At 43.8% G+C, this 20,729-nt stretch overlaps 2 protein-coding genes and 1 non-coding gene across 5 annotated transcripts in view; 1 reads left to right on the plus strand and 2 right to left on the minus strand.

Moving 5' to 3' along the window:
* Window positions 1–2,759, minus strand: part of nop58 (NOP58 ribonucleoprotein homolog (yeast)) — a 33,972-nt gene extending 31,213 nt beyond the window's left edge. Inside the window, exons 1-2 of the mRNA XM_043693379.1 lie at window positions 2,660–2,759; window positions 1,098–1,174 (exon numbers count right to left, since the gene is read on the minus strand). Coding sequence (XP_043549314.1) covers window positions 1,098–1,174; window positions 2,660–2,704 — 122 coding nt within the window. The 5' untranslated portion in view covers window positions 2,705–2,759. The remainder of the gene's footprint in view (window positions 1–1,097; window positions 1,175–2,659) is intronic.
* Window positions 930–1,015, minus strand: LOC122552080. The gene has a single exon (XR_006312296.1). It is a non-coding gene; the product is annotated as a small nucleolar RNA SNORD11B (small nucleolar RNA).
* A 14,727-nt stretch (window positions 2,760–17,486) lies between the features above and the next one.
* Window positions 17,487–20,729, plus strand: part of fam117bb (family with sequence similarity 117 member Bb) — a 233,574-nt gene continuing 230,331 nt past the window's right edge. For 2 of the 3 annotated variants that reach the window (XM_043693381.1, XM_043693382.1), the window contains exon 1: window positions 17,487–18,331. In XM_043693381.1, coding sequence (XP_043549316.1) covers window positions 17,743–18,331 — 589 coding nt within the window. In that variant the 5' untranslated portion in view covers window positions 17,487–17,742. The remainder of the gene's footprint in view (window positions 18,332–20,729) is intronic. The other variant, XM_043693380.1, reaches the window with a different exon arrangement.

Genomic DNA, 20,729 nt, shown 5'->3' on the forward strand with positions numbered 1-20,729 from the left:
TACAATGATATACATATTCCTGTTCTCAGTATAACACTATTTAACTAAGGCAGCCAATTCCAACCACATTCTCTCACACATGCATTTCACCAGCAATACAGGAAATGCGATTCAGCAAATATTCTAGCTAACCTTTGCAGGGTCAGGTGAATTGGCCATGCTAAATTGCCCGTAGTGTTAGGTAAGGGGTAAATGTAGGGGTATGGGTGGGTTGCGCTTCGGCGGGGCAATGTGGACTTGTTGGGCCGAAGGGCCTGTTTCCACACTGTAATGAAATCTAATCTAATCTAATGATATACATATTCCTGTTCTCAGTATAACACTATTTAACTAAGGCAGCTAATTCCAACCACATTCTCTGACACATGCATTTCACCAGCAATACAGGAAATGCAATTCAGCAAATATTCTAGCTAACCTTTCCATCTGGCTTCAGACTGAAGGGTCTGAGAAAACAGTTAACCATTCTGAATCCTCCTGAAAAGCCTCTGGAAAAAAAGTGTCCCAGAACTCAAAACATTTACCTTGTTTACTCTCCGCATACTGCCAGACCTAAGTATCGCTGGCAAATTCAGTTTGTTTCTACCAGGAATTCCAATGTGCAAGAGTCAAATGCTCTCAGTCAAGACAGCAGCAGATTTATCATGCTCACCTGAACACATCAGGCATTGAAAATGAAACAAAAATTCTTCAAACCTCCTTTTGCTTTACTGTAACCTTTACTCAACCTGCATCTAAGGTTATTAGGCATAGACAGAATTAAGTCATTCATAAAATCACCATCTAATAGTCTACCTGTAAATCCTGAAACATTTCGAGAACTCCTTTCCCATATCTCTATTCATACCAAATACACACATTGAAATGCTAATTCAAACAGTTCTATTATGGTGTACCAGCAAGGTGATGGTGATTACACAATCCAACACTGGCAGTCTCAGATGAGGTAGTGACTGAAAAAACCCTCAGTACTTAATCAGGAAGGGTGACAGTGTCATCATCATCATTGCTGCAGTTCTGGACAGGATATTAGCATTCATTTACAAACAAAGATTGTGTTGCCATTTAAGCAATAAACACAATTCAAAGTAACTTACAGTTTATTTGCTTTTTCAGCTGTTTCAAACTCCCGCCATAAGTTGTCCACTTCACGGAGTTTCTTCTCATCCAGGACCTATGGTTAGAAAAAATAAATCAGATGACAATAGTTCAAATTGATCTTTCCTAAATCAGCTTCTGTAACCCAGAGCCAGAGAAAAACACAACCAGTGCCAAATCTAGCAGAAAATACAGCAAAAGCCTCTGAAGGGTCCCAGAACTCAAAACATTTCCCTTGTTTTCTCTCCACGTACCCTTGCTTAGCACCAGAGTGAGTTGCTACCAATATCCAGGCTTAAGGGCAAAGAATAGCCATTTATATAAAGTGTGGAGGACAGTACCTGATAAAATAGCATCTTAGTGAAGCAATCAGACCATATGAAAAGTTAATTTTTAAGTCTTTAAGTATGGGTCTATGGTGAGTATTTTAAATGCATATAAAAGGTACTGAGTAAAAAAAAAATCAGGAATGACAGAAGTGAATGAGAAACAAAAGTACAGAAAATATACAGTCTCCTCTATTCCAAGGAAAACAATCCAAGTCTATCAAACAATATTAAGAACTGAACAGAAATTGCTGGATAAACTCAGGTCTGGCAGACAAAAGTTAAGCTTTCAAATCCAGTCAGTTCTGACAAAGTGTCACTGGACTCTAATTCACTCTACCAGACCTGATCAGTTTCTGTTTTTGACCTAGCCTGTCCAATTCCTCTCCATAGTCTATATTCTCCAGCCCTCTGAGCAGCCTCTCTTGCTCCTCAGATGCTGACTGACCCGAGCTTTTTTTCCAGCAGCACGCTTTATCAACAATTACTAAGGCTGGAGAAAGTTCAAAATCACACAACACCAGGTTATTGTCCAACAGGTTTATTTGGAAGCACTGGCTTTCAGAGGGTTTATTGTCCAAAATAAGCACCCTCACTCGTGCAATCACATTCTACCTAGTGTGGTGACAAGAACAGCACACAATACTCTAACCAACGTTGATTACAGTTATAACATAAGCTCCTTAACTCTTGTATTCAATGCCTCGTACTGTACCCTATATAGATTAGATTCCCTACAGCGTGGAAGCCCTTCGGCCCAACCAGTCCACACCGACCCTCCGAAGAGTAACCCACCCAGATCAATATCCCTCTGACTAATGCACCTAACACTGCAGGCAATTTAGCATGGCCAATTCACCTGACCTGCACATCTTTGGACTGTGGGAGGAAACCGGAGCATCGGAGGAAACCCACTCAGACACGGGGAGAACGTGCAAACTCCACACAGACACCTGAGGATGGAATCGAACCTGGGATCTGCACGACCAGGACGGGCGGAGCGGGGAAGGCAGATAGAAAGGGGGACAGAGGTACGGACTTGGAGAGAGGGCTGGGGACAAAGGTATATCTGACTGAGTGGCGGGAGGGAAAGGCCCGAGAGGAAAACGAAAGGCCCGATGGGGGGAATGAGACTCAAGCATAGCGCACAGACCGGGTATAGAAGTGTAAGGAAGGGGAAAAGGCCGAGGACAGAGGCAATATACTCGGGAGAAGGTGAGCTCGATAACCAGTACCTTGAAAATAGCGTATCCAGCCGCAGTCTCAAATAGCACCAACATGGCGAACAACTCCTTACTGACCACGAGGACAGCCGCGATCACGGCGCATGCGCATTAACCGTGTTGATCGAGGCACGCACGGCGTATGCGCATTAACCGTGTTGATCGAGGCACGCACGGCGTATGCGTATTAGCCGTGGTGACGGATGCAGGATCGGCGCATGTGTAATAGCCGTGGTAAACGAGGCTCGCACGGCGCACATGTATTAGCCGTATTGAACGAGTACGCACGGCACATGCGTATTAGCCGTGGCGAATGAGGCAGGAACAGCGCATGCGTAATAGCCGTGGTAAACGAGGCTCGCACGGCGCATATGTATTAGCCGTAGTGAATAGGTGCATGCGTATTAGCCGCGGTGAATGGGGGTTTGCACGGCGCATGCGTATTAGCCGCGGTGAATGGGGGCTCGCGCGGCGCGTGTGTATGAGCCGTGGTGAATGGGGGCTCGCGCAGCGCATTCTCACCACCCACGGTCGCGGCCCATAGAGTACTACAAGACGGAAGAATGGCAGATGACGTAAATCAGAAGCAAAAACTGAAGTTCCTGTAAAAGCTCAGCTGGTCTGGCAGCATCTGTGAGAAAGTGAGGACTGCAGATACTGGAGATCAGAGCTGAAAAATGTGTTGCTGGAAAAGCGCAGCAGGTCAGGCAGCATCTAAGGAGCAGGAGAATCGACGTTTCGGGCAGAAGCCCTTCTTGAAGCTTTTCCAGCAACACATTTTTCAGCGCTGGCAGCATCTGTGAAGAGAAGTCCAAGTTAACGTTTGCGATCCAGTGACACTTCCTCAGAATTGAGGTAGCTAGGAAAATGTCGTTTTATGTGCAGAAGACTGAGTGGGAGTAAATGGTAGGTGGAGATAGAGCCCAAACAGAGAGAACTGTTGGATAATGATCTGGCTAGAACGGTGAATACATTGTATCTCTTAATGGAGACCGTTTGTGGCTAACAATAGGTAGTCGTGGAATGTCAGACGATGTAATAACAAGGCCTGTAGTGTGTGGTAGGGGGCTAGGACATTGGGGAGTTCAAGTACTGAAGTTATTGAACCGGATATTGAGCCCGGAAGGCTTCAGGATCCTCAAGCAAATGATGAGATGTTGTTCTTCCAGCTTGCACTGAACTTCGCTGGAGCACTGCAGCAACCCTGAGACAGAGATATTGGCCAGGGAACAAGGTTGTGTGTTAAAGTTTCCTGAAGAAGGGCCTGTGCCCGAAACGTCGAATCTCCTGTAGCCTCTAGCTTAGCAAGCAAAGACATGCCAGAGAATTCCTAGAGGCCTGACACTCCAACCACAACGCCATAAACAAACACATAGATCTAGATACCATCTATCAACACCTCAGAAAACGAACAGGAAATGACATCACCACACACCCCAGGAACCCTATCCAGGACAAACATATAAATAGAAAGCAGGAGACAACAGCTTCGCTTCACTTGGAGGTCACCACTGATGATGTTACCTCGTCAGGTAATGAAACATCAGAGATGCCGATGAAGGGAATTCACTGCCACATTAGGCTATCAAGGCCAGGTCATTGAGTATATTTGAAATGGAGATAGGTATGTTCTTAATTGTCAAGGGGATCGAGGGTTACTGGGGGAAAGCAGGAGAATGGGGTTGAGAAACCTATCAGCCATGGTTGAATGGTGGAGCAGATTCGATTGTCTGAATGGCCTAATTTCTGCTCCTTTGTCTTATGGTCTTAAGAGAAAAGTCAGAGATGGACCAGATGAAAGTTAGGGCAGCTTTGGAAGCAAAATTGATGAACTTTTGCAATTCTGGATGAGACAGGGAAGCAACACTGTTCGATATATCGGAGGACGAGTTGTGGGTGGGGGCCAGAGTAGGACTGGACCAAGGAATGTCCCTCGTATCCCACAAAGAGACGGGCATAACTGGGGCCTCTGTGGGTACCTGTGGCCACCCCTCTGACCTGAAGAAAATGAGATGAGTTAAAAGAGAAGCTATTGAGAGTATGGACGAGCTTGGCCACGCGGAGGGGGGTGGTGATGGGTGGGGATGATTCAGGTTTTTACTTCAGGAAGGACTGGGACGCCCTGAGACCGTCCTGGTCGCATATGAACGTATAAAGGGATTGCACATCCATGGTAAAGAGGAGACGACTGCAGCCTGCAAACTGGAAATTTTGAAACTGGCATAAAGTGTCAGGAATCATGGGTGTGCCAGTTTTTGACAGTTCCTATATATTAATAATGCAGTTTCATGGAAGCGCTCTTTTGATAGTAAGTTTTTTAAAGTGGGGGTAGTGGCCCTGTTTAATATGTGTTTAAAAATGTATAAATCCATAAATAAAAGTTAGAACGAGGTAGTACAGTATTATAGAAATAGTAGTGTAGAAGGAAATTTCAAAGGGATAAAAAGCAGCAGACTGGAGGGACATAATGATGGAGGAAACTGTTTGATGCCCTGAAGCCTATTCAGGTCCCAAGAAACGATTACTAAGGGCTAATTAATAATATAATCTTTCCATAATTTCAAGTGAGTTGTGGAACCAATGAATAGGGATAGCATCATTCTGAGTATGTTACAGTTAACACTAAGTCAGTCTTTGATACAGAAACAGGTCTAAACACTGCTTGCAACATGGGACCAATAAGAATTGAAAGATATAAAGAAACAGTAATGGTTTGGCAGCAGGGGAAGGGATATTTATCCTGTAAGAGTAGAATGTAATAAAAATGTGGTTTTATGAATGAATGGAAATGCGGTATAGTGAACATAGTGTCCTTGTGAGTGACTTAGTAAAGAGAATCATGATACAATATCTCACAGCAGTCATGCCAGGTCAAGCACACAGCATCCTCACAGACAGGTAAGGACAAGCACAGACTTATCCTGGAAAACGAATGTATTTGTGTACTGGAATACAGTTGGCAGAAAGCGTTCTTGCAATGACCCATGTAGAGAGAGGGGCACGTGCCTTTGACATATTAGTAATCCCATTGGATGCTGTGGCCTTGACCTTTACGATCAATTAGCTGAGGGCCAGAAAACATTTTGAAGGATGCAGCAGGGAGTGATAAGAAGAGTCATAGAGATGTACCCTTTGGTCCAACTCATCCGTGCCAACCAGTTATCCTAAATTAATCTTGTCCCATTTGCCAGCACTTGGCCCATATCCCTCTTAACCCTTCCTATTCATATGTCCATGCAGATGCCTTTGAAATGTTTTAATTGTCCCAGCCTCCGCCACTTCTCTGGCAGCTCATGCACCACCCTTTGCATGAAAAAGTTGCCCCTGAGGCCCCTTTTGAACCTTTCCCCTCTCATTCTAAAACTATGCCCTCTAGTTGTGGACTCCTCCACTCCAGTCTATTTACCCTATCCGTGCCCCTCATGATTTTTAAAACCTCTGTAAGGTCATCCCTCAGCCTCCGCACTCCAAAGAATACAACCCCAGCCTATTCAGCCTCTCTCTATAGCACAAAACCTCCATCTCTGGCAACATCCTTGTAAATCTTTTCTGAACCCTTTAAAGTTTCATAACATCCTTGCTTTAACAGAGAGATCAGAATTGCACACAATGTTCCAAAAGTGGTCTAACCAATGTCCTGTACAGCTGCAATGTGATCTCCCAACCACTATACTCAATGCTCTGATCAATAAAGGAAAGTATTCTAAATGCCTTCTTCACTATCTTGTCTCCCTGAGACTCCACTTTCAAGGAACAATGAACCTGCACTCTCAGGTCTCTTTGTTCACCAACACTCCCCAGGACGTTACCGCTAAGTGTATATGACCTGCCCTGATTTGCCTTTCCAAATGCAGCACCTCACATTTATCTAAATTAAACTCCATCTGCCTCTCGTCGGCTCATTGCCCATCTGATCAAGATCCTGTTGTAATCTGAGGTAAGCTTTGCTGTCCACTGCACCTCCAATTTTGGTGTCATTTGCAAACTTACTAACTGTACCTTCTTTTACATCCAAATCATTTATATACATTGACAGCTATTCCCTCAGTGGAGACTTCTTCTGGCCCAGTAGAAGAGCTCTGATTACCTAGACACAGAAAGAAAAGAAAACCACATACAAGACTAATTTTTCAAGTTGCCAAGTTCATCAGAGCCAAATACACAGCACAGGTGGTAACTGGTCTTCGGTTTGTACCCAGTAATAGTTTAGGTAGGGGTTGCGATTGGTCGAGGAAATTCTGTGAATAAAATTGCGTTAAATTGAAAATCGACTCTGACCCTTCTGTTTGTCTCACAAGTATAGTACTTGAATAAAATTTTGTATAGAAATTAGTTGAAGCATCCAAAGCATGGACAACAGGAATAATGTGGGAATATGGCATGATGGTAGATGATTAACCAAAGGCTAGATTGGCAGAATAGGCACGAGGGGCTGAATGGCTTATTCCCATTGTAAAAACAATGACTGCAGATGCTGGAAACCATTGTGATGAGTGCAAGGCAAAATGTTTCAACCACTTTTTTTTAATCAATTCTCAAGTTCTCGATGAATAAGCAACTTGTATTTATTCATAGCAAAGAGGAACATTGACAGTGCAAGTTTTTATTGGCCTTGAAAAGGTGTGTGAGCTATCTTCTTGAGCCAGTACAGGATACGTAGTAAATACAGTCCTACAGTTCTCCTGTGTAGCAAGTTCCAGGATTTTGACCCATCAAAAATGAAGGAATGGTGATACATTTCCCAAACAGGATGGTGTGAGACACTGGGGACAGCTTCATACTTTGCAAGAAAGTGAGAGGTTTGATAGAGGCAAATATTTTCCATACTTTTTTACAGGCTTTTTGGGACATGGGGAAACAACCTGATGTTGAGAACCAAGGAAATAAGAGTGTAAATTATGGATATGTTGACCATATTCTTCAGTCTTCCTTAAGAGGTAGGGATGATGCCAGGGGACTGGAGAACTTCAAATCTTATACCTATGTTCAAACAAGTGTGACAAGATAAAGGCAAAGACAGGACAGTCACTTTAACTTCAATAATGGGAAATTTCATATTGGTGCCAGCACAGTAGAAAATATTCAGGCTCATTCCTGATGAAGAGCTTCTGCTCGATACTGCCTGACCGGTTGTGCTTTTCCAGCACCACACTCGATTCTGATCTCCAGCATCTGCAGTCCTTACTTCCTCCTAATATTTGGGCTCAGCTCATCCATCCCAGGCCTGCCACATTCTTTTTCTCTCTCTTTCCTTTTCATCTTTTTTTCTTTTTCTTTTATCTTCCTGATGTTTCAGGGAGGCTGGAGCAGTGTTGGTGATGATTACTGGCTCATAGGCCCGCTGCTTGGAATCCTGGAATGGCAGCAGGGCCTCAGCTGCTGTGATGGCAAAACGGAGACTACTGGCTTCATAATGATGCCAGAGTGGGAACTCCTGGCTGCAGTACTCCTGGAATATGGAGTCTTTTGGTGGAGGGTCATCGACTGCGGCGGTGTCATTGACTGGAGTGGGGTCTCCTGAGTGCAGTAGGCCCAGAGTAGGGACCTCGCAGAAGTCCTGGAGCCGTGATTGGGACCCCAACCGATGAAGATGAACTCCGTTTAAGTACTTTCTTGTTATTCTTTCATACCTTAAAGTGGCACCAGATTGTGGTGACAGAACACTTTTCACTGTATCTCCCTAGATATATGTGACAATAAATCATTCATTCATTCAACTTTTAGGAAAAGCAATTAAGGACAGTGATTACAGTAATAAATATCAATTAATAAAGGAAATTCAGTGCAAATTTTAAAGGGCAAATTGTGTTTAACTAAGTTGCTTGATTGTTTTGATGAGATAACAAGACAACCGATGAGAGGGATGCCCTTGATATAGTGTATGTGGATTTTCAAAAGGCATTTGTTACAGTGCCACATAAGAGGCTTGTTTGCAAAGTTAGAACCCATGGAATGAAAAGGACAAGAGCAGCATGGATATGAAATTACTGAAATGACAGTAAACACAATAGTTTTAAGTTGTTCCTGGACTGAAGGGAAATATATATAATATGTGTATGTATATATGAGCTGCCAAGGAGTGTTCAATTCACTGCCTTCTTTGTTATATATTAATGACCTAGATGTTGGTGTACAGGGTACAATTTCAAAATTTGACCTGTGAAGATGATACTGATAAACTGTAAGGGAACATTGACAGATGGTGCAGACAAAAAAAACCAGAGAAGCATGATTCATTAAGTCATTAAAGGAAGCAGGAGAGTTTTAGATTAGATTCCCTTCAGCCCAACTAGCTCACACCGACTCTCCAAAGAGTAACCCACCCAGACCCATTTCCCTCTGACTAATGCACCTAACACTATGGGCAATTTATCACGGCTGATTCACCTAACCTGCACATCTTTGGACTATAGGAGGAAACTGGAGCACCCGAAGAAAACCTTCGCAGATACTGGGAGAATGTGCAAACTCCACACAGACAGTTGCCCAAGGCTGGAATTGAACCTGGGACCCTAGTGCTGTAAGGTCGCAGTGCTAACCACTGTGCCACCGCAAAAATGCATTGAGAAAGCGTCTAATAACATATAAGAATGAAAGACTTTATAGGTAGAGGTACAAAGTACAAAAGCAAGGAAGTAATGATGAAGATCAATCATTGGTTCAGCATTAACTTACAAGAGAGAAACAGCACTCCTGGCTAAAGACTTTCATTCAGAAAAATCAGTGTGGACTTGAAAGAGCTTCAAGACTAGTCACACCTGGCAATTCGAGACTCTGCTGAGGTTCTGTAGGAGCATTGCTGGTTTGAGGTTTGGCAAGGAAACAAACATATTAGAACTCTGAGTAAATTTACAAATCCCTTTTGGGCAAAGGAACATCTTGAAATTAATTATTCAAAAATATGCACTGGTAAGGCTATAAGTAAAAAAAAAAGAATTATTGTGAGTGGCTTCAGCAGGAAAAATCAAAGGGCCGAGGAATTATTTAGGCCAGGGTCACAGCACCAGAATGCCTTGAAACGGAATTAGGCTGGAAAATTTAAAAACTAAAGCAGACAGAATCTGACAGAAAAAATACAAAATTTTTGAATATGATAAAAAGTAGAGGTCTATAAATTGTGGTTTGGGTGGGAACAATTTATTAAAGCTGAGTGAAGTCCATTTACTTACAAGTGGCAGGAAATCTCCATGTTGACCATAAGTACACAAGTAAGAACCCCAGTAAGCAGCACAGATGTACAGAATTACTATTTTAACAGAATTAAAATCTTTAGAAGGAAAATAATTCTGCATTGCTCTATTGAACAGTTTACAATTTTAAGACAAGACAAATAAGTCCTTCCCAGATTTGCCTTTCCAAAATGCAGCACTGCACATTTATCTAAATTATATTCCATCGACCCCTTCCTCGGCCCATTGGCCAATCTAATCAAGATTCTGAGGTAACCTTCTTCACAGTCTGCTATACCTCCTATTTTGGTGTTATTGCAAACTTACAACTTATACCTCCAATGTTAATGACGAAAAGCAGTGAACCCATCACCGATCCTTGTGGCGTACCACTGGTCACAGGCCTCCAGTCTGGAAAGCAAACCTTCACCACCACCTTCTGTCTTCTACCTTTGAGCCAGTTTCGTATTCAAATGCCTAGTTCTCCCTGTGTTTCATGTGATCTAGCCTTGCTAACTTGTCTACCATGAGGAACCTTGTCAAATGCCTTACTGAAGTCCATATAGATCATGTCCACTGTTCTGCCTTCGTCAATCCTCTGTTACTTCAAAAAACTGAAGTTAGTGAGACATGATTTCCCATGCACGAAGTCATGTTGACTAACCTTAATGAGTTCTTGCCTATCCTAATGCATGTAAGTCCTGCCCCATAGAATCCCCTTCAATAACTTGCTCACCATTCATGTCAGGTTCATTGGTCTCTATTTCCCTGGCTTTCCTTACCACATTTCTTAAATAGTGGCAACACGTTAGCCAACCTCCAGTCTTCCTGCACCTCACCTGCGACTATCAATGATCTAAATATCTCAGCAAGGGGCTCAGCCTAGCTTCCCACAGAGTACTAGGATACACCTGATCGGGTCCTGGGGATTTATCCACCTTTACATGTTTTAAGACATCCAGGACCTCCTCCTCTGTAATATAGACATTTTTCAAGATGTCACCATGTATTTCTCCACATTCTGTATCTTCCATGTCCTTCTCCACAGTAAACACTGTTGCAAAATTTTTGTTTAGTATCTCCTGCAGTTCTACACATTGTCTGCCTTGCTGATTTTTGAGTGGTACTATTCTCTCCCTAGTTACCCTTTTGTCCTTATTGTAATTATAAAATCCCTTGGATTCTCCTTAACTCTATTTGCCAAAGCTATCTCATAATCCCCCTTTTGCCCTCCTAATTTCCATCTTAAGTATACTCCAACTGCCTTTATACTCTTATAGGAACTCTGCTGTCAATATCTGACATATGCTTCCTTCTCTTTCTTGACCAAAACCTCAATGTCTCCCATCATCCAGCATGCCCTACACCTACTAATCTTGCCTTTCACCCTAACAGGAGCATTATGTCTCTGGACTCTCATTATCTCATTTTTGAAGGCTTCCCATTTTCCAGCCGTCCCTTTACCTGCGAACATCCACACCCAGTCAACTTAAAAGTACTTGCCGAAAACCGTCAAAATTGGTCTTCCTCCAATTTAGAACTTCAACTTTTAGATCTGGTCTATCCTTTTCTATCACTATTTTAAAACTAATAGAATACCATTGAGGAGAAAGTGAGGACTGCAGATGCTGGAGATCAGAGCTGAAAATGTGTTGCTGGAAAAGCGCAGCAGGTCAGGCAGCATCCAAGGAACAGGAGAATCAACGTTTCGGGCATAAGCATTACCAACCTATTCTTCTTCCAGACAACTGAGATTTTGTTACAGATTTATTTCTCAATTTCCTGCTGACTATTGGGGAGATCCCATTAAGGTTAGCATCCCTTACTTATTTCTCAGGTTCTTCCAAATAACTTCCCTGGATGTATTCCCAGGAATGTGCTCCCTAAGTACAGCCATAATGTTATCCTTTATCAAAAATGCCACTCCGCCTCCTCTCTTGCCCCCCGCTTCTATCCTTCCTATAGCATTTGTATCCTGGAACATTAAGCTTCCGGTCCTGTCCATCCTTGAGCCACATCTCTGTAATTGCTATGATATTCCAGTCTCTTGTTCCTAAGCATGCCCTGAGTTCATCTGCTTTTCCTATTAGGCCTCTTGCATTGAAATAAATGCAGTTTAATTTACCTTGTTCCTTACTTTATTCCTGTCTGCCCTGACTGTTTGACTTGCTCTTTTTTACAATAGTACCAGTCTCCAACTGATCTCTTTCCTCACTATCTCCATGGGTAGTGAGGTATCTCCATGAGAGAGCCCCTCACCTTACTAGTTTAAATCCTCTTGAGCAACTCTAGCAAATCTTCCAGTATATTAGTCCCCTTCCAATTCAGGTGCAATCTATCCTTCTTATGGAGGTCACTTCTGTCCTAGAAGAGATTCCAATGATCCAAAAATGTAAACCCTTCTCCCCTGCACCAACTCCTCAGCCACACATTCATTTGCTGTATCCCCCTATTCCTACCCTCACTAGCTTGTAGCACCAGGAGTAACCTAGATATTACTACCCTTGAGGGCCTCCTTTAAATTCCTGTCTAACTTCCTATATTTTCCCTTAAGAATCTCATCCTTTTTCCTTCCTATGTCGTTAGTTTGAATGTGTACAATGACCTCCGAGATATTCTTCATGCTGGCACCAGGGAGGCAACACACCATTCTAATTTCTCACTGTCGGCCACAGAAACATCTGTCTGTGCCTCTAACTAGACAGTCCCTTATCACAGTCGAATACTTGGAACCTCATTGCATTACAGCCTGTTCTAGTCCCAGAAACTTGGCTGTTTGTGCTACATTCCCCTGATAGTTCATCACCCCTATATTTTCCAAAACAGCACACTTGTTTGAGATGGAGATAGCCATAGGAGATTTCTGCACTACCTGCCTCCCTCTCCTACCTTTCCTGGAGGTAACTCATCTACCTGTCTGTATCTGCGGTTTTACTCTCTTCCTATAACTGTCATCCATCACACTCTCTAGCTCCTTTAAATTCCTCATTGCCTCTCACTGCTGCTCCAACCAATCCATGCAATCTGATAGGATTTAGAATCAAATATACTTACTGCAGACGTAATCATCAATAACATGGATAAATCTTACTAATCACCCACATCCGACAGGAAGAGCACATTACTCTTCTAAAGGCCATCTTTGCACCTTAACAATCTACAGAAAATAGCACAGTCTTACTGTTCTAAAAACATTGCTCCAGGCTAACTTAGTACCTATGTTTTATATTTTTAAATTTTAATCAAGAGATAGATCTCAATAAAACATATAACCAAAAATAACCCACTCCCTATTAAAAAAACGTTAGCAAGGTTACACTTAAAAACCATGCACTTATCTGCTGTGAGCTCTCACACACAGGTTCCTCCAAGGTCAGCTGTGAATTTTGCTGTTGGTTAATTATCTTTAGACACACGCTAATTCCAGAAATACTTGAACTCAAACAGCAAAGGCAGTAGCTATGCAGAATCACTACTGTGTCAGACAGCAGTGTAGGTTTCTTTCTGTCACTGCCCATGTGGTCTCTGCCTTTGTTCTCTTCCTTCTTTTTTTAAAGTGCCATTGTTTCGTACAGCCGTGGATGGGGAAATGGGGAGAATGACGCTGGATCAATTGTGTCAACTGCGCCTCACAGGAGTCTCAGTAACCATGTCTAACTAGCTAATGTAACTTCTTGTACCAAATTGCTATCATGTAATAAACTGCATCTTGTTAAAAGAATTGACTCTTCCTGTTAAGACTCACCAGATTTGCTACTCCACCACTGTAAACTAAACTGATCCTTCTACTCTCAGATATTACACCTGTTCTAGGTACCAAACTTTAGGACAAATGTGAATAGATCAAAGAAGGGGCAGAAAAGTTTCACAAGAATGTTTCCAGGAATGAGCAACTTCATTTGCATTGTTATGCTGGAGGAATTGGGCTGTTAGTTTTGGGGAAGAAGATGATAAAGAAGAGATTTGGAGTATATTTGACAGAGACGTTAGATACCAGGAAGAGTCTAACTGGTATAAACTGTTCACATTGGCAGAAGAATCCAGACTAAAGGATACTGATTTACAGTGATTGACAAGGAAACAACAACAACATATTGAAAAATGTTTTTACATAGTCAGTGGTTAAGATTTCAAATGCACTGCCTGGGAGTGTCAGATTCAATCAATATCTTCAAAAGAGAATTGTATATTTATCTGAGGACAAAAGATTTGCAGGTTACCAGGAAAACAAAGTGAGCTGGCATGAAAATGACAGGCCACATGGTCTCGTTCTATGCTGTAATCACTAGATGATTCTATGTAGCATTGTCAGTCTGCATTTTATACTCATCCTCAGTTGTCATGAAAAGAGATAATAAGCCATCTTGACCTGCTCAGTCCTTATGGTGATGGAAAATTGTTACAGTGCAAAAGAAGGCCATCTGGCCAATCATGTCTTTGCCAACTCCCTGAATGAGTGATGCACCTACTGTCATTCCCCTGCTTTTGCTTTGTAATCTAGCATATTCTTCCACTTCAGTTCATAATCCAATTTTTTCTTGAATGCCTATATTGAGCCTCTCGCACCCCCAGGTAGTGCATTCCAGATCTTAACCACTCACTGTGTGAAGATTTATCTTCATTTCACCGGTAACCATAAATTATCTGATATCTATGCCTGCTCATTTGTGATCCTTCCACTGGTGGAAACAGTTCCTCCCTATCTATTCTTTTCAATCTTCTTGTGATTTTGAAGACTTCTATCAAATCTCCTCTCAACGTTATTTACTCCAAGGAAAACAATTCCAAAGTCTCCAGTTTATTTACATAATTGAAGTTCTTTATCACTGGAACTAAAATCATTGTATGTTTTCTGCAACCTCTAATTATTTTTTTTAAATTGCAGTATCCAGAACTGGATGCAATAGTCCTGTTGAACCAAACCAGTATTTTGTATAAGTTTGATATACAAACTTGCTCTCAATTGCAGTGCCCCAGTTTACCAAGGCTTTGTTAATCACCTCTCAACATGTTTTGTCTACACTTCAGAAATACTTCACACATTAATTCTGAAATCAAAACAGAAAACATTCGTCTCTGATCACAAAAGTCCTCTCCACAATTTTTGCTTAAGTGCTTCCAGCAATTTCTGCTATTACTTCAAAGCACTTTATTAATTGCAAAGCGCTTTGGGATGCCCTTGGGTTGTGAGATGTTGCACAGATGTAAGTACTTTCTTTCTCCATATAAAAGAAATGCAAAAGTCAGGAAATGTGCAATACTTTAAAATGAAGTTGAACTTGCCTGCCACCCTGGTCCAATAAACCCTTTCCATCTAATACTACCACCCCCTCCCACCCACGCATCCCATATCTCTACTCCCCTGTTGCTGAGGACCACCTTTGCTCAATTATTTACAGGGAAATCTCATACTGTCATTGGTTTCTCTTTACTTTCAAGGATGGCTCTTTGTTGTATGCAAGTCCATTCCAACTGAACTGGGCAATCCACCTGAACATTCCAATGAAAACAAATGTCTGGAGAATCTCAGCAGGTCTGGCAGTATCTATAGAGATTGAAAGGAGTTAATGTTTCAAGTCTGACTTGGCTGTTCTTTAGAACTGAAAGGAGCTTGAAAATGGTTCCTTTTATGCTGTTGCTGGAGGGGAAGATGGAGTGAGTGAAATAGTTGGTGAGAGTGCCCAGAACAAAATACAAAGGAATTGTAAATGGTGATAAACGAGAGATAGATATATAAAATAGATATAAATGAAGGTTTGACATGGAGAAAATTGGTTGGCACTTTTGAGAGAAAAGATAGCAAATAAGGGACAGCTGGCAGCAGGGTGTAATAAGTGGGGATGTAATAAAAATTGACAGACGTTATACTCTAAAGGTGTCAAAGTCAATATAGAGTTCTAGAGACTGTGTGTTTAAGTGGAAAATGAGGTGTTGTTTTCCAAGCTTGTGTAGCTGGCCAGGGACAAAATGATATCTTGAGATCAAGATGGTTAAATGAAATAGAAAGCAACTAGACGGTTTAGGTCATCCTGTGGATAGAATCAAATCTGCATTTTGTCTTGCCCCTCTATCTGACTCAGAATTGTGTGAATGCTTCAATTCCAAAGAAGTATGCTTTTATAAGTAATGCGATGCTTGGCCATCTTGTCCTTGTCTTCAGTGTCCAAGATGTTTTGAATGCATCTCACATGGAACCTGTCCAAATGCTTGATCAAGTCTTAGTCCATGTTTCGCACGTACATGGGAGGGTAGTTTTGTATGCAGTAAGTTTTGTTAAAAGTGTAATGCTTTATTTATTCCACAACTTCTTGTGTGAGGACAAATACTTGAGTTTGTTCTGTGACAACAGTGTGATGATGCTGCTCCTTTAACAAGGTTATGCTGTGCTTGGCTTTTTTTTCAGAGAGGTTGTAAAAGCAGTGATTCCGAAAAGTCCGGCTTGGATGGGTTTTAGGGCCAATTTGATTATAGCTGTCAGATACTGCCTCAGGCAAAAGGCTTTCAATTAAAAAAACACTTGTACAATGAAAGGGGAGTAGTCAGTTCTTCTAGCTCAGCTTTTCTGTGGTTTTTTTTGGCAGTCTGGCTAGTCACTGTTAGCAAGCAGTAGAGTTTTGAAGCTGCTGGACCCAAAGAAGCAGATCAATGCTGATCCCCTCTCTCTGACATCTCTCTTGTCAGACCCTGTTTGATTTTACCTTTTGTGCCAAGGCTTATTTGTGGGGATTGTTGCAAGTATTTGGAACAGCATCATCAAGTTGGGATAATCTGTTGCCTTTTCAGATCAGCTGTTTTCCGGTATTCAGTTCTCATTCAGTAATCTTGTAAATAAATTCTGTTTTGTTTAGAACTAAGTCGTTGACCAACGGCATTCTCCCGGGATATCCACCTTATACTTGCTTAAAACAACGAGCAAAGTTAGGGTCTCGGCTACTTTCTTGAAATATTTCGAGGGCGTCTGGCCTGGTCCACAACAACAGACAAGTCAGGAGATTGCTCAGAAGTCAGGACAAGTCCTGAAGAAGGGCTTATGCCCGAAACGTCGATTCTCCTGTTCCCTGAATGCTGCCTGACCTGCTGCGCTTTTCCAGCAACACATTTCCAGCTCTGATCTCCAGCATCTGCAGACCTCACTTTCTCCCCCAAGTCAGGAGATTTGGCTTGAGATAGGTGATGTACATCATTTCATAGTTGTGTTATTGACAGCTATATTCAGCGGGGATGGCTGCTGGAGTCAATATTGGGTCGTAACTGATGGAGTACCTCTTGAAATGGGAAGACCCACTGGGTTACAACAAAGACGGTTTACCCATCCCCATCCTGTTCCATGCAAATCAATATGATTCGATGGTTTTCCTCGGTACGCCGCTAGAATGTGCGCTGTAACCGAGGAAGAGACGGACCTTGGTTCCTTCACTCCGCCCCTCCTCGGTCCAGAGACAGGCCCGGGCCTGCTCAGCAAGGAAACACCAAAGACAGTACAGGTCCCCCGCGGCGACCCGAGTGGGCGTGGCAAGCCGCGCGTGCCCCGTGCCGCTCGAGCTGGAGGGGCGAGCCCGAAGCTCCCGGCGCTACCCAATCAACGGGGAGGGCGTGCGGTGCGAACGCAAGCGGATGTTGGCGGGGCGTGGGCGTGGCGTCCGCGAGTTGCGTGGGCGGGGCGAACGCGCGTGAAAGGCGGCGCCTGGCAAGGCTTGGAGAGCGTGAGCGCGCGGCCAGACAGGTCCTGGCTGAGGGGAGGGAGAACGGGTGAGGAAGAAGGTGGAGGGACGGGAGTTGGGTGAAGGAAGGACGGAAGAAAGAAAGAAAGCGAGCGTACTGAACGAAGACGTTTTCACTTCACCAACCGCCATCCGCGTTGGCGTTCACAACCAATAAACAAAGCTGCCGGGCGCGTGTGTGGTTTTTTGTTCCTCCTCGAGGAAGATGGCTCAGCGGGTCCGTCGGAACGGTTCACCAACCAGCTCTGTGAGCGGGACTAGTAATAGTGGTAGTAGTGGGGGAGGAGGTAGCAGTAATGGTGGTGCTAACAATAGTAGTAATAGTACTAGCGGTAGTGGTAGCGGTGCTGGCCGGCCTCAGCCCATGAGGGCCACCGTGCCGTTTCAGTTGAAACAGGGCAGCCCGACGAGGTGTTGCGCTGGTGGAGCGGGGAGGCAGCAGCAGACGGCCTCCTCACGGAGCAGCCCCACCAGGACACAGCAGCAGGCGGCCACGGCCACCTCGCGGAGCAGCCCCACCAGGACACAGCAGCAGGCGGCCGCGGCCACCTCGCGGAGCAGCCCCACCAGGACACAACAGCAGGCGGCCGCGGCCACCTCGCGGAGCAGCCCCACCAGGACACAGCAGCAACTGCACCCGGCGACCGCCACCACCACCACCACCTCATCTCCTTGCTCCTCGCCCACCCCTCATTGGGCCTCGGGAGCAGATTCTTCACGGGTCAGACACAGGAAATCTCCAGAACACAAGGGCTCCCCAGAACGGAAGAGCCCCAACTCTCCCATTTGCAAAGGTACACTTCCACCTGCTCCTAACACAGTGAATGAGAGAGTGGGGTATGGGATTGCTGTTTAACAAGTTTTTGGTCATCTTTCGAAGGAAGGTGCTGGTTGAAGTTTAGTTGTTTTGGAAAGAAGATTAAGTGTGAAACTTTCTGGATGAGCCAATGCAAGTTTAAAAATTGAATATATTGAGTTGTTTCCAATTCCCTATATTTTCTTCCACTGTCACGTTTCTCCTCATGAGGGCATTACCAGTTTGAATATGGTTGCTCATGCTCAACTATTTGTGAGAGTGGAGTGACAAGCAATGAAGAGTACTATACCCAAGCAAGATCCTATTCTCCCTTGAATGGCCACACATACATCTTAGCAGGATTGTTAGACCTTGGTCAAGACTTTGGCCAACTTACTTTTTACTTTTTCTCTGTATTTTTGTGCCCCGCCCCCAAATAGTTTGGGCACTGGGACCAAATGTGATAGTGAAACTGCTGCCCCTGGGTGAGATGAGCTAATGAAACAGATTGCAGTTCATTGATTGTAAAGTAGTTTCTCCCCAGACCCAAACCGTTTGGGGTGGGGAAGAGGAATGAGGCTGCTCTGGGTCATTTAGATTCATAAAAATGTACAGCATAGATTCTGGATTAGAGTGGTGCTGGAAAAGCACAGCAGTTCAGGCAGCATCCAAGGACTTTCTTCCCCACCCCCACTCTCCTCTCATTTATCTGTTTACCCTTCGGCACGCTGCTTCTATTCCTGGTGAAGGGCTTTTGCCCGAAACACAAAACATTGTTTTTACTACGTAAAGCATGGAAACATGCTGACCAAATATCTCAACCCAATCTAGTCTCCCCTGCCAGCACCCAGCCCATATCCCTCCAAACAGTTCCTATTCATATACCCATCAAAATCCCTCTTAAAGGTTGCAATTGTACCAGCCTCCACCACTTCCTCTGGCAGCTCATTCCATACACCCTAGTATGAAAACGTTGCCCCTTAGGTGTCTCTCATATCTTTCTCCTCTCGCCCGAAACCTATGCCCTCTAGTTCTGGACTCCCCACCCCAGGGGAAAGATTTTGCCTTTTTGCCCTATCCATGCTCCTCATAATTTTGTAAACCTCTATAAGGTCACCCCTCAGCCTCTGATGCTCCCGGAAAAATGGCCCCAGACTGTTCACCCTCTCCCTATACCTCAAATCCTCCAACCCTGGCAACATCCTTGTAGATCTTTTCTGAGCCCTTTCAAGTTTCACAACATGTGAAACTTGAAAGTGGGCGGCACGGTGGCACAGTGGTTAGCACTGCTGCCTCACAGCGCCTGAGACCCGGGTTCAATTCCCGCCTCAGGCGACTGACTGTGTGGAGTTTGCACGTTCTCCCCATGTCTGCGTGGGTTTCCCCCGGGTGCTCCGGTTTCCTCCCACAGTCCAAAGATGTGCAGGGTCAGGTGAATTGGCCATACTAAATTGCCCGTAGTGTTAGGTAAGGGGTAAATGTAGGGGTATGGGTGGGTTTCGCTTCGGCGGCTCGGTGTGGACTTGTTGGGCCGAAGGGCCTGTTTCCACGCTGTAATCTAATCTAATCTAATCTAAACATCTTTCCGATAGGAGACCAGAATTACATGCAATATTCCAACAGTGGCCTAACCAATGTCCTGTACAGCCGCAACATGACCTCCCAACTCCTGTACTCAGTACTCTGACCAATAAAGGAAAGCATACCAAACACCTTCACTATCCTATCTACCTGCAACTCTCCTTTCAAAGAGCTATAAACCTGTACTCCAAAGTCTCTTTGTTCAGTAACGCTCCCTAGGACCTTACCAGTGTATAAGTCCAGCTAAGGTTTGCTTTCCCAAAATGCAGCACCTCGCATTTATCTGAATTAAACTCCATCTGCGACTTCTCAGCCCATTGGCCCATCTGGTCAAGATCCTGTTGTAATTTGAGGTAACCCTCTTCGCTGTCCACTACATCTCCAATTTTGGTGTCACCTGCAAACTTACTAACTACCTCTTGCATCCAAGTAATTTCTGAAAATGCCAAAAAGTAGAGACCCAGCACTGATCCTTGTGTCACTCCACTGGTCACAGGCCTCAAGTCTGAAAAACAACCGTCTGCAACCACCACCACCCTCTGTCTTCTACCTTTGAGCCAGTTCTGTATCCAAATAGCTAGTTCTCCCTATATTCTATGAGATCTAACCTTGCTAATCAGTATCCCATGAGGAACCTTGTCGAACGTCTTACTGAAGTCCATATAGATCACATCTATTGCTCTGCCCTCCTCAATCCGCTTTGTTACTTCTTCAAAAAACTCAATCAAGTTTGTGAGACATGATTTTCCACGCACAAAGCCATGTTGACTATCCCTAATCAGTCCTTGCCTTTCCAAATACATGTACATCCTGTC

Source organism: Chiloscyllium plagiosum, chromosome 7 (genome assembly GCF_004010195.1).
Source record: "Chiloscyllium plagiosum isolate BGI_BamShark_2017 chromosome 7, ASM401019v2, whole genome shotgun sequence".
In the NCBI taxonomy this organism is placed as follows: Eukaryota; Metazoa; Chordata; class Chondrichthyes; order Orectolobiformes; family Hemiscylliidae; genus Chiloscyllium; species Chiloscyllium plagiosum.